The sequence below is a fragment of the Thalassophryne amazonica genome, chromosome 10 (genome assembly GCF_902500255.1).
Source record: "Thalassophryne amazonica chromosome 10, fThaAma1.1, whole genome shotgun sequence".
NCBI classification, from domain to species: domain Eukaryota; kingdom Metazoa; phylum Chordata; class Actinopteri; order Batrachoidiformes; family Batrachoididae; genus Thalassophryne; species Thalassophryne amazonica.
The window spans coordinates 115,828,949-115,843,644 of record NC_047112.1 but is presented as its reverse complement, the minus strand read 5'-3'; the positions used below and the strand labels follow the sequence as shown (position 1 = coordinate 115,843,644).

The 14,696-nt window shown below is 39.7% G+C and overlaps 1 protein-coding gene across 4 annotated transcripts in view; it reads right to left on the bottom strand.

Annotated features, from left to right (window-relative positions):
• The window catches only part of lrrc40 (leucine rich repeat containing 40), a 216,936-nt gene that overhangs the window by 22,664 nt on the left and 179,576 nt on the right, over positions 1–14,696 (bottom strand). For 3 of the 4 annotated variants that reach the window (XM_034180743.1, XM_034180742.1, XM_034180741.1), the window contains one exon: positions 9,927–10,004. The exons of the other annotated variant lie outside the window; for it this stretch is intronic. In XM_034180743.1, the coding sequence (XP_034036634.1) occupies positions 9,927–10,004 (78 nt within the window). The remainder of the gene's footprint in view (positions 1–9,926; positions 10,005–14,696) is intronic. 4 annotated transcript variants of the gene reach the window in all.

Here is a 14,696-nt window from a genome sequence, read left to right as displayed (position 1 = left end):
GCAGACCCTAAGTAAGTATGTTTTTATTGTGGGAAAAAAACCCACACAGACATGGGGAGAACATGTAAACGCCACATAGAAAAGGCGGGAAGCGATCCCGCGACCTTCTTACTGTGATTGCATGATTTGGCATGCCCAATTGTATGCCAGTGCGGGGAACAAATTTGTGCAAGTGTCAAGGTGGCTTTAGTTTCAGCGTAGCACGATACAGAAGCGCATAATCTACATTCTTCCTTCTCAAGCAGCTCTTCACCTCGTTGAAAGCGTTGAAATGATCATTCAGTGTGAGTGTGTGCATGTGTGTGTGTTCATAACAGCTGAATGAGCCACTAAGAGTGCGCACAGGATGCGTGTGCGACATTTTCAGCCACTGGACACCTTTTGCTGGGCGTGCGTGCCGCTGCCACCCACTGGACACCTTTTGCTACTAATGTTTGCTGTCAGTGGGCCAAGATTTCCCATGTGCACACCATTCATCAGATGCAGCCTTTTCAGCAAACTTTAATTTCTTTTTTTCTCACTTTAGTAGCACAACACAACCCTGTACACCGCAATGTCCGGTTGGATTATCACATGGGATTTATTTATGCTGTGGTTGTTTCCAGCAGACAGCAGCCGGGTGAGAGGGGTTTCACCACAGGCTGTGGTACCGGCTCCTGTCCACCCTGTGCTGTAAAATGCTACTGGTTCTGTGCCGGAGGCGAGATTCATGTTTAATAATGTTGTTATGGCCTGGTGATACAGTTCCACATCATACCTCCTACAGAGTTAGATGGTGATCAAGTAATAATATGTATATTACAGTGGTGAGATCCGTTCAGCTCCGAGCTTCGTGCAATGACACGTGCAATGAGGCATTACTGCGCATGAGACCACGAAGAGGCGCGCTTGCCCATGGTGTCACAGATATGATGGGCACAATATTTCACATTATTTATGTCACCCATGGGAAGGAATGATAATATGATCTGTACTGTAAGGTCTATGATGGAAATAACGGTATGTTCAGATCTGCAGCGGTGTACGCTCGGCGAAGCATTGACCTGCAGTGGCACATGGTGCTTTTAGTTTGACTATGTGCTGTCCACATTCACTGCACATGATGAATGCATGCCACATACATGTTATTACATAATCAACATCTACTGTGCCCTCTCAGGCCGGGGTCCGGTGGAGGTGGACATACATGGCACAACATGCCAGCAGGCTTTGCCATAACTGATTCATCTCAGAACTCAATCGACCATGATCAGATTGTTTCAAATGCTGCTATGACCAGTGATGCCGGTAATGCATTACTTAGTAACGCGTTACTCTAATCTGACATCTTTTTACATTAATGAGTAATCGAACGCATTAATCTTTCCAAATCAGTAATCAGATTAAAGTTACTTCTCCAAGTCACTGTGCCTTACTATTATTTTTGCATTGTGGGTCGATTGCAGCATTAAACTGGACCATGGGCAGAGGGGCAGGGACTGACTGATCTGCTTACTTCGCCCGCTTTCAGTGAACTGCGAGCTTTTAATCTGCGGTTTTCAGTAGCAGCTCCGAGTTGAAAAAAGTCGTCATCTCTCAAAGTGCTGTGACGACAGCACACCTGCACTGAGCTTTACAAAAACATTTTTACACTTCTCCCCCCTTTATTTAAAACTCTGAGCTGCTCTATGTGTTCTCAATAAAAACAGCTGATCCTGACGCATTAAAACACTTTTGTTTTTCCACCCAAATGCACCTAAATTCTCTTTCTGAGGACAACATGACGTAAAAAACACTGATTACACTTTCTTACCTGTCAATCTGTTGGTGTTTTCTGCATAAATAAACATTATCCATTCTTTGTGCTCAAACGCCAAAGCAGGGGCGAACCTAGATGGAAAGGGGGCCTGGAGTAGCATAGGGACGCGGCTCCTCCAACACATCCCTAGATTAAAGGTCCACTTTTGAAGCCTTTTTTTTAACGACTATTACAAATACGACTTGGAATAATAATTTCAACAACTAAAATGTTTAGAGAGTATTTAAATATTAGAAAAATGTTAGAAAGAATTTAATAGTTACATTTATAAACAGGTTAAAAATTGAAAGTTTTACTGTTACAGTGCTGTCAACAGTGTGAGGTCAAGAACGATTTCTTATTTTATTTTTTATAAAACAAGTACTTATGTTCATTGAAGTCAAGAAAGGGTGACTTTAAAGTGAGTATTTGGAAAACAAGTGATTTTCATGTTGACGTGGCGGGGTAAGTAATAAATTAACAAGTTTAACTAACTTAGTTACTTTTAAAATTGAGTAATCAGTAAAGTAACTACTCCTTGTATCAGTAACTTAATCAGTAATTGGATTACTTTTTCAAAGCAGTCTAACAATATAATATACATATTATACTTTTCAGTTTAAGTTCAAAAACCATCAGCGGACCAATTAGCTTCCGATAAATTTAGCTCCAATAACTTTTAGACCACTAAAGTCTTTTTTACATACAACTCCAATTCCAATGAAGTTGGGATGTTGCGTAAAATGTAAATAAAAACAGAATATAATGATTTGCAAATCCTCTTCAACCTATATTCAATTGTGCAAATATTTGCTCATTTTGAAATGGATGCCTGTAACAGGTTTCAAAAAAGTTGAGACAGTGGTATGTTTCCCACTGTGTTACATCACCTTTCCTTCTAACAACACTCAATAAGCGTTTGGGAACTGAGGACACTAACTGTTGAAGCTTTGTAGGTGGAATTCTTTCCCATTCCTGCTTGATGTACGACTTCAGTTGTTCAACAGTCCGGGGTCTCCGTTGTCGTATTTTGCGCTTCACAATGTGCCACACATTTTCAACGGGCGACAGGTCTGGACTGCAGGCAGGCCAGTCTAGTACCCGCACTCTTTTACTACGAAGCCACGCTGTTGTAACACGTGCAGAATGTGGCTTGGCATTGTCTTGCTGAAATAAGCAGGGATGTCCCTGAAAAAGACGTTGCTTGGATGGCAGCATGTGTTGCTCCAAAACCTGGATGTACCTTTCAGTATTGATGGCGCCATCACAGATGTGTAAGTTGTCCATGCCATGGGCACTAACACACCCCCATACCATCATAGATGCTGGCTGTTGAGCTTTGTGCTGGTAACAATCTGGATGGTCTTTTTCCTCTTTTGTCCAGAGGACACGACGTCCATGATTTCCAAAAGCAATTTGAAATGTGGACTCATCAGACCACAGCACACTTTTCCACTTTGCGTCTGTCCATTTCAAATGAGTTCGGGCCTAGAGAAGGCGGCGGTGTTTCTGGATGTTGTTGATGTATGGCTTTAACTTTGCATGGAAGAGTTTTAACTTGAACTTGTAGATGTAGCAACGAACTGTGTTAACTGACAATGGTTTTCTGAAGTCTTCCTGAGCTCACGCGGTAAGATCCTTTACACAATGACGTCGGTTTTTAATGCAGCGCCGCCTGAAGGATCAAAGGTCACGGGCACTCAATGTTGATTTTCTGCCTTGCTGCTTACGTGTAGAAAGTTCTCGAGCTTCTCTGAATCTTCTGATTATTTTATGGACTGTAGATGATGGAATCCCTAAATTCCTTGCAACTGAACATTGAGAAACATTGTTCTTTAAACTGTTGGACTATTTTTTCATGCAGTTGTTCACAAAATGGTGATCCTCACCCCATCTTTGCTTGTAAACAGCTGAGTCTTTTGGAGATGCTTCTTTTATACCCAATCATGACACTCACCTGTTTCCAATGAGGTGTTCATTTAGCATTCATCAACTTTTCCAGTCTTTTGTTGCCCTTTCCCAACTCTTTTGAAATGTGTTGCAGGCATCCATTTCAAAATTAGCAAATATTTGCACAAAAGCAAAGTTTATCAGTTATGAATATGCAAAATCATTGTATTCTGTTTTATTTATATTTTACACAATGTCCCAACTTCACTGGAATTGGCTGTAGTTAATAACAGTGGAAAAACATTTATAATCCCTTTTGCTCCTTTCTGCTATATATTTTGTAGCAGTGAGGCAGCAAAGAGGAGCTGAGCTCAACTCTACCCCAGCAGAAGGGGCCTGGCGGCCAAAAATCAAAAGTCATTACCCTTTACAGCATACAGCAGTCCAGCCGTGAGGCCGAAGTCCTCATAGGAAAGCAGGTTTGGCTTATGATTTTGATTTATAAACCAAATTAATCCAGATAGTTTAATGACATTAATGTCAACTCTGCCATTTGTATGAAGTGAAAATCTATCATATATCTTTTAATTTTAAAATAATGCACTAATTCTTAAGTTTTGATCATTAACACACAGATGCCAAACTGCATTATGGGTAAACTGAGCCTGCGATTACTGACTGGTTGACTCATTTAACCAACAGAAAACTAATGTGTGTTGGTTTTCACATATAAATGTGTATGTGTAAAATATGTAAAATATTCACACTGTCATCCAGTACATGGCAGTGTTCTATGCATTTGACCCATCTACTGGATGGCATATTACATACCGGCATATTATGTTACTATGCTTTTAATTTTCGTAGTCTTTTATTGTGCTTTTTAATGTTTTAATTAATTTTCTTTTGTTTTCTGAATTGTTTTGTGTGAAACGCTTTGAGGTGACCCTTTTGTGATTTGGCGCTAAAAAAGTGAATAAACCTAACTGAAGTTGAGGCTCAGTCACTAAAACTCACACTCTACACCTACTCACCACACTCACACCCAAACTTCAGAATTAGTGCATTATTGTAAAATTAAAAGATGTGTTATATTTTCACTTTGTACAAATGACAGACTTGACATTAATGTAGTTAAACTATCTGGATTAATTTGGTTTGTAAATCAAAACCATAAGTCAAACCTGCTTTCCTTTTCAAGACGTCTGCCTCATGGTTGGACCACTGTATGCTGTGAAGGATAATTATGCTTCCATACAGCAGTGGGCGGGGTGCACAAAGGCAGAAGCTCTGACTCATTAGCTGTGTTTGGGATCGCCTTTGATTCTATCAGACGCATTAGCGGTGTTTAAACGCAAAATTGGCTTGTCAGTAGCTGAGAATGTACCGGAGACAATACTGAAAGTTAGCAGTTAGTGGTTAGCTGTAGCTTCTGATAAATTTTTTGGTGGTTTATCAGTTTAGCGTTATAAAAGATAACTTTTCAGTTAGCTGAAAAGCAGTTATTGAAGCTAACTTTTTGGTTAGCTGTGCCCACCGCTGCGTATTACCAATACAAGGACTTGTACCGAATTTCACAAATTCCTCCTAAAAATGTAGGAGGAATTGATTCCAGAATGCAGGCACCCACTCATGAAACTGACAGAGTATATTTGGCCCTTGATTTGTTAATCAAGGGTCATAACTCTGGTAAAATGGGGCAAACTCAAACAATATGATAATATGTATATTACCAACCGATAGCAAGGACTTGCACCAAGTTTCACAAAATTCTACCTAAAAGGATGAGAAGAGCTGATTTCAGAACTCATACTCTTTTCAGGACAGACAGATGGACAAGAAATTGCAACGACATAATCCCCCTTTGGACCTTTGGCCAGCAGGGGAAAAAAGTCAGGTCAACGTTTTGGTCCTTCTGCACTAACAAGGCCCATCTACATAAAATAGCCAAGTGGCCTCTGTGTGCATGTGCGTATGGCTTCGACTGAGCAAAAACCGAGGAGAGCTGACATTTGCCGGTTGGTATGCTTATGTATTTTCGGTCAAGGATGAACACTGTGAAAATGGAAAGTTGAAAGGACAAATATGTTTGGAGAAATTAGCAATTTTAGTTAACCAGTAAACAATGAACATTGTGCTACAATGCACTATGAGAGTTCAGGGTTTTGAGGTTTTAAATGTTGTTGTGGTTTATGTTAGTTTAACAGTGTTGTTAGTGTTATCATTTATTGTTTTTGTAGTTCAACTGGTTTAGTCAGTTTAGTTAAGTCTAGGTTGCTATTACCATGACTGACTTAAGTTTCATGTTGGTAACATTCAGCTTGGGACTCCGACGAGGGCCGTCGCATTTCTCTCCACTCTCCCTTATCTCTCTGCTTTTAACCTTCAAGTCCCTATTTCACCAGACTGTGATTTCCTCAAAACTATATCGGATTCTGGATCTATTGGACTACAACCCCTGGCAAAAATTATGGAATCACTGGCCTCGGAGGATGTTCATTCAGTTGTTTAATTTTGTAGAAAAAAGCAGATCACAGACATGACACAAAATTGGACTCACTCAATTCTGAGGAATAAATTATGGAATCACCCTGTAAATTTTCATCCCCAAAACTTGCATCAAGTGGACTGACATGAATCATGGCTCCAACATGAGAGATGTCAATTGAAATAAAGGAGAGCATTATCAAACTCTTAAAAGAGGGTAAATCGTCACGTAGTGTTGAAAAAGATGTTGGTTGTTCACAGTCAGCTGTGTCTAAACTCTGGACCAAATACAAACAACATGGGAAGGTTGTTAAAGGCAAACATACTGGTAGACCAAGGAAGACATCAAAGTGTCAAGACAGAAAACTTAAAGCAATATGTCTCAAAAATCGAAAACGCACAACAAAACAAATGAGGAACGAATGGGAAGAAACTGGAGTCAACGTCTGTGACCGAACTGTAAGAAACCGCCTAAAGGAAATGGGATTTACATACAGAAAAGCTAAACGAAAGCCATCATTAACACCTAAACAGAAAAAAACAAGGTTACAATGGGCTAAGGAAAAGCAATCGTGGACTGTGGATGACTGGATGAAAGTCATATTCAGTGATGAATCTCAAATCTGCATTGGGCAAGGTGATGATGCTGGAACTTTTGTTTGGTGCCGTTCCAATGAGATTTATAAAGATGACTGCCTGAAGAGAACATGTAAATTTCCACAGTCATTGATGATATGGGGCTGCATGTCAGGTAAAGGCACTGGGGAGATGGCTGTCATTACATCATCAATAAATGCACAAGTTTACATTGATATTTTGGACACTTCTTATCCCATCAATTGAAAGGATGTTTGGGGATGATGAATTTATTTTTCAAGATGATAATGCATCTTGCCATAGAGCAAAAACTGTGAAAACATTCCTTGCAAAAAGACACATAGGGTCAATGTCATGGCCTACAAATAGTCCAGATCTTAATCCAATTGAAAATCTTTGGTGGAAGTTGAAGAAAATGGTCCATGACAAGGCTCCAACCTGCAAAGCTGATGTGGCAACAGCAATCAGAGAAAGTTCGAGCCAGATTGATGAAGAGTACTGTTTGTCACTCAAGTCCATGCCTCAGAGACTGCAAGCTGTTAGAAAAGCCAGAGGTGGTGCAACAAAATACTAGTGATGTGTTGGAGCATTCTTTTGTTTTTCATGATTCTGTAATTTTTTCCTCAGAATTGAGTGAGTCCATATTTTTTTTCCCTCTGCTTGGTCTAAAAAAGTAACCGTTACTGACTGCCACAATTTTTTTTCCTGATTTCTTATAGTGTTTCTTAAAGCCAGAAAGTTGCCATTTGAAATGACTTTAGTTTTGTGTCATGTCTGTGATCTGCTTTTTTCCTACAAAATTAAACAACTGAATGAACATCCTCCGAGGCCGGTGATTCCATAATTTTTGCCAGGGGTTGTACTATTGGATTAATCATAAAATTGATCAGCTGGTCTCTGAACACTATTGACACCATTTTTTCTACAAGAAGGTCAGGACTGGGGGATCCTACCTGCCCAGATGGAACATATCCTGCGGGCTATGTTCTCGACTCCTGGAGTTCCTGGCGTGTGGCATGCTTGGCGCCTTTCTCCATTGAGGATGTCCAGGATTTATTCATTTTTGATGTCATGGTAGCAGGGCTGGTACTTTTTGGCTTATGTGCTGCCCTGATCTACCGGAAAATTGGCAAGACGGCGGCATCAAGAACCACGGCCCTCGCTTGTCCGTCATGATTAATGAGATCGGCAAGGAAGTGCATTTTCAGACTGCGTTGACTCTTGAACTCAGACGCAAATTGGATGACACCTTGGAGCTGATGCGTGCCTTGCAGTTGAAGCTGAAGATTTCGGAGGCCGGTAAATATTCTTAATTCAATAACTGGGAATATTCTTAATTCATAATTGGGATTTGGCTGTGTGAGTGGAACAGTTAAAAGTGTTTTCACTGCTCAGCTGCAACACTACAGGCTATCTAGCATCAAGGTCAATTGCCTACTGTTTTCCTCCAGAGGAATTTATCCAGGTTCTGGTGAGATTATTCGGCTCCATTCTTATCTCAACCCACAAGGACAATAAACTGACAGACTTACACATGGACTGAAGCATGTTCCAGTTTTCTCCTCTCACCTCTCACCTGCCCCTCCCTCCCTGCGGCAGGCCTCCGTTCTTTCCCAAGCTGGCAGGCGGCGCGACTTGATAGTTGTTGCGGCTACAAACACACTCACATCGCCTCAATTGGAAAACGGACTGTTTCAAGTTTAGTGCACATAAACAATGTCAAATGTATATGTGTTGTCCTAATTCTGATGTGTGTCATTATTACGGTAAACAAGTAATAACTGTAGATTAATTTCTGTTTGTATGTGGAATGTGAGTGTGGAAATCTGAAATTTCCCCATTGAGGGATGAATAAAGGCTTATCATATATCATGAGTGAAATGTACAGTGTTTTTAATGTTCTCTGCGACTGTTTTTGTTTGCCAAATTAAAAGCACCTGCTTACAGCAGGTCTGTGTGCATGTGTGCAACTTTGATCAGAGAAACTGTGGACAGTTGACATTTGCCATTTGAGATGCTCTGTATGCTGCTATACAATGCTGTGGGAACCTCAATTTCCCTGAGGGAGTCCTCCCAAGGCATCAATAAAGTTCTGGCTAATCTAATCTAAGTAATTTGGATAAAGGATGAAAGGTGTGAAAACAGAGCAATGGATGTTGCCAACTACTTTGTGGTCTCACATGCCATTCCAGCAGGGGGTGGTAAGTCATCTTTATATTAAAAGTGTGAGTGTGGTGAGTTATTTTAATTTCAATGCAAGTACATATTATAATTGTAAATACATTAAAAATACATGGATGATACAAGAAAGTGAAAATATTTATTTCCATTGTGGTCCATTTAAAAATCAAATGACAAAAAAGAAGTAGAAATAAAATAATAATAGTGTGTATATGATATCAAGAATCTAAATTTATAAATACATTAAAACAGCAAATTAACAAAAAAAAAACCCATAATTAACAGGAAATAAAAATGTTGAGTTCTTCTTCTAAAAATTGTTGAGGTCTAAGGTTCTAAAAACATGCTGGACTCACACACTATTCCAACTCATTATACAAGCTTTGCTTAATTTATTACCACAAAAATGTCAGCTACCTATTTTATAAGCACTACCCAATCCAGTGCCAGTGGATCCCCACGGGCAACACGCTAGTTTCACTTTATTACCGATGAGCTGTCGTGCTTTAAACAGTCATCCTGCTGCAGAAAGTTTCCATCCATTTACTTTGTAATTTCAACACGACGCAGTTACATTCAGAGCTCTGCGGAGCTCATGGCAATATTGGTAACAAAGTCTCTCACTGGCTGGTGTGTGGACGAGCAGCAGCACATTACATTTATCTTTCAGTCTCACATGAGGCTATGAAAACGCAAGACTTAATATCCACTGTGGTGTCTCACCGAAGATTAATTTCCAATTAATTTAACAAACATGACCATCATGAAATCAAACCATAGATTAAATCTGATGCAGGCCAAAACAGTTATAGCCTGCAAACGTTTGCCACAGAAGTAAATAACAGTTTTTCCTTGGCTTTTTAAATTTTTTATTTATTCATATATATATATATATATATATATAAAATTCTTAAAACTTGGCAACTGCTCTTCACCTGGGTGAAGACTGCACCTCTGCTCATGAGTGTAAAATGTGAGGGACATGGAGCCTTACCTGTTATAATTGAGGATGATCGAGCGCAGCTTAGTTAGGTTCTTCATGTCAGAGGGCAAAATGCTTAGCTGGTTATTTCTGGGGGAAAATATATAAACATACATAACATAAAATTGTCAGACGATGGATACATTTCCAAGTCTTTATTGGACTTTATTTCCAAATACAAACAGCAATGTACTGTGTTGCATAACAAAGTATGTACAACCCCAATTCCAATGAAGTTGGGATGTGTAAAATGTAAACAAAAAAACAATCCTCTTCAACCTATATTCAGTTGAATACACCACAAAGACAAGATATTTAATGTTTAAACTGATAAACTTTATTGTTTTTGTGCAAATATTTGTTCATTTTGAAATGGATGCCTGCAACACATTTCAAAAAAAGCTGGGACAGTGGTATGTTTCCCCACTGTGTTACATCACCTTTCCTTCTAACAACACAAGTGTTTGGGAACTGAGGACACTAATTGTTGAAGCTTTGTAGGTGGAATTCTTTCCCATTCCTGCTTGATGTACGATTTCAGTTGTTCAACAGTCCGGGGTCTCCGTTGTTGTATTTTGTGCTTCATAATGCGCCACACATTTTCACTGGGCAACAGCTCTGGACTGCAGGCAGGCCAGTCTAGTACCCGCACTCTTACTACGAAGCCACGCTGTTGGAACACGTGCAGAATGTGGCTTGGCATTGTCTTGCTGAAATAAGCAGGGACGTCCCTGAAAAAGACGTTGCTTGAATGGCAGCATGTGTTGCTCCAAAACCTGGATGTACCTTTCAGCATTGATGGTGCCATCACAGATGTGTAAGTTGCCCGTGCCATGGGCACTAACACACCCCCATACCATCATAGATGCTGGCTTTTGAACTTTGCGCTGGTAACAATCTGGATGGTCTTTTTCCTCTTTTGTCCAGAGGACACGACGTCCATGATTTCCAAAGACAATTTGAAATGTGGACTCATAAGACCACAGCAAACTTTTCCACTTTGCGTCTGTCCATTTCAAATAAGCTCAGGTCCAGAGAAGGCGGCGGTGTTGCTGGATGTTGTTGATGTTTGACTTTCACTTTGCATGGTAGAGTTTTAACTTGCACTTGTAGATGTAGCGACGAACTGTGTTAACTGACAATGGTTTTCTGAAGTGTTCCTGAGCCCACTCGGAAAGATCCTTTACACAATGATGTCGGTTTTTAATGCAGTGCCGCCTGAGAGTGCTGCACTCGCAAATGTATTTCTCGTGCTGAAATGACAATTTCATTTTAACTGTGAGCACACACACTGCATTCATATGATTCATGGCACACCCCAGAATGCTTGCACATAGATCTGCCAGGGGGATTCCCCAAGGTTTCACGGTTACTAGGCTTATATTAACCAGGTAGGAGTTTCATAAAGAAGGCCATATTTATAACACATAAAGTAGATATCAACACCTTCAAAATGGAATCAGTTTGAAGAGTTTTATTTACTGGCCACATGGGCATTTCTTCTAATAAAATTCGACCACAAAATGCATTTTTCAGATTTCAGAGGTTTCTCCTACAATAACTGTTTACCACAGATATGCCAAATTTACATATTTCACAGCCAGTATATCTGCATTAAGGAGCCAAGAAATAAAAAGGCTGCTATGAGTGTAATGGTATGCTTCAGTGTCTCAAACATGGATGCTTGCAATCGTCAATGTAATATTTTCCATAGTTTGAGCATACATAAACTTCACAGTTTAGTGTCAATGTCTGTTTGACTATAGTCAAAGTCTGGGTGTCCATGACAACTGCCACAGAAAATTTCAGGCCTCTAAGTCCATTATTTGCTGATTCTACCTTGAACATGGCTCCAGAAATGACGGACATAATTTCTGCCTAAAAAAAACAGCAGACACCATACACACTAAATTGGCCATACCTCAGAAACTACTTGGCCTACAGGCCTCAAACGTCAGATTTGTTGTTCTGAAAAAAACTGTCGTACTCTGTAGTTTTCTCTGGGCCCCTCCCCAATCGGACCGGGAGTGACATGTTTAGCTGCATGTTCTCCTTGAATTGCTGGCTGTCTGAGTGGTGTCCAAAAAATGAGGTGGGCTTCATAGATAATTGGCAAAGCTTCTGGGGAAAACCTGGTCTTGTTAGGAGAGATGGCATCCATCCCACTTTGGATGGAGCAGCTCTCATTTCTAGAAATCTGGCCAATTTTATTAAACCCCCAAACCGTGACTATCCAGGGTTGGGACCAGAAAGCAGAGCTGTAGTCTTACACACCTCTCTGCAGCTTCTCTCCCCCTGCCATGCCCTCATTACCCCATCCCCGTAGAGACGGTGCCTGCTACCAGACCACCAATAACCAGCAAAAATCTATTTAAGCATAAAAATTCAAAAAGAAAAAATAATATAGCACCTTCAACTGCACCACAGACTAAAACAGTTAAATGTGGTCTATTAAACATTAGGTCTCTCTCTTCTAAGTCCCTGTTAGTAAATGATATAATAATTGATCAACATATTGATTTATTCTGCCTTACAGAAACCTGGTTACAGCAGGATGAATATATTAGTTTAAATGAGTCAACACCCCCGAGTCACACTAACTGCCAGAACGCTCGTAGCACGGGCAGAGGGGGAGGATTAGCAGCAATCTTCCACTCCAGCTTATTAATTAATCAAAAACTCAGACAGAGTTTTAATTCATTTGAAAGCTTGACTCTTAGTCTTGTCCATTCAAATTGGAAGTCCCAAAAACCAGTTTTATTTGTTGTTATCTATCATCCACCTGGTCGTTACTGTGAGTTTCTCTGTGAATTTTCAGACCTTTTGTTTGACTTAGTGCTTAGCTCAGATAAGATAATTATAGTGGGCAATTTTAACATCCACACAGATGCTGAGAATGACAGCCTCAACACTGCATTGAATCTATTATTAGACTCAATTGGCTTTGCTCAAAATGTAAATGAGTCCACCCACCACTTTAATCATATCTTAGATGTTGTTCTGACTTATGGTATGGAAATTGAAGACTTAACAGTATTCCCTGAAAACTCCCTTCTGTCTGATCATTTCTTAACATTTACATTTACTCTGATGGACTACCCAGCAGTGGGGAATAAGTTTCATTACACTAGAAGTCTTTCAGAAGGCGCTGTAACTAGGTTTAAGGATATGATTCCTTCTTTATGTTCTCTAATGCCATATACCAACACAGTGCAGAGTAGCTACCTAAACTCTGTAAGTGAGATAGAGTATCTCGTCAATAGTTTTACATCCTTATTGAAGACAACTTTGGATGCTGTAGCTCCTCTGAAAAAGAGAGCTTTAAATTAGAAGTGTCTGACTCCATGGTATAACTCACAAACTCGCAGCTTAAAGCAGATAACCTGTAAGTTGGAGAGGAAATGGCGTCTCACTAATTTAGAAGATCTTCACTTAGCCTGGAAAAAGAGTCTGTTGCTCTATAAAAAAAGCCCTCCGTAAAGCTAGGACATCTTTCTACTCATCACTAATTGAAGAAAATAAGAACCCCAGGTTTCTTTTCAGCACTGTAGCCAGGCTGACAAAGAGTCAGAGCTCTATTGAGCCGAGTATTCCTTTAACTTTAACTAGTAATGACTTCATGACTTTCTTTGCTAATAAAATTTTAACTATTAGAGAAAAAAATTACTCATAACCATCCCAAAGACGTATCGTTATCTTTGGCTGCTTTCAGTGATGCCGGTATTTGGTTAGACTCTTTCTCTCCGATTGTTCTGTCTGAGTTATTTTCATTAGTTACTTCATCCAAACCATCAACATGTCTATTAGACCCCATTCCTACCAGGCTGCTCAAGGAAGCCCTACCATTATTTAATGCTTCGATCTTAAATATGATCAATCTATCTTTATTAGTCGGCTATGTACCACAGGCTTTTAAGGTGGCAGTAATTAAACCATTACTTAAAAAGCCATCACTTGACCCAGCTATCTTAGCTAATTATAGGCCAATCTCCAACCTTCCTTTTCTCTCAAAGATTCTTGAGAGGGTAGTTGTAAAACAGCTAACTGATCACCTGCAGAGGAATGGTCTATTTGAAGAGTTTCAGTCAGGTTTTAGAATTCATCATAGTACAGAAACAGCATTAGTGAAGGTTACAAATGATCTTCTTATGGCTTCGGACAGTGGACTTATCTCTGTGCTTGTTCTGTTGGACCTCAGTGCTGCTTTTGATACTGTTGACCATAAAATTTTATTACAGAGATTAGAGCATGCCATAGGTATTAAAGGCACTGCGCTGCGGTGGTTTGAATCATATTTATCTAATAGATTACAATTTGTTCATGTAAATGGGGAATCTTCTTCACAGACTAAGGTTAACTATGGAGTTCCACAAGGTTCTGTGCTAGGACCAATTTTATTCACTTTATACATGCTTCCCTTAGGCAGTATTATTAGATGGCATTGCTTAAATTTTCATTGTTACGCAGATGATACCCAGCTTTATCTATCCATGAAGCCAGAGGACACACACCAATTAGCTAAACTGCAGGATTGTCTTACAGACATAAAGACATGGATGACCTCTAATTTCCTGCTTTTAAACTCAGATAAAACTGAAGTTATTGTACTTGGCCCCACAAATCTTAGAAACATGGTGTCTAACCAGATCCTTACTCTGGATGGCATTACCCTGACCTCTAGTAATACTGTGAGAAATCTTGGAGTCATTTGTGATCAGGATATGTCATTCAAAGCGCATATTAAACAAATATGTAGGACTGCTTTTTTGCATTTACGCAATA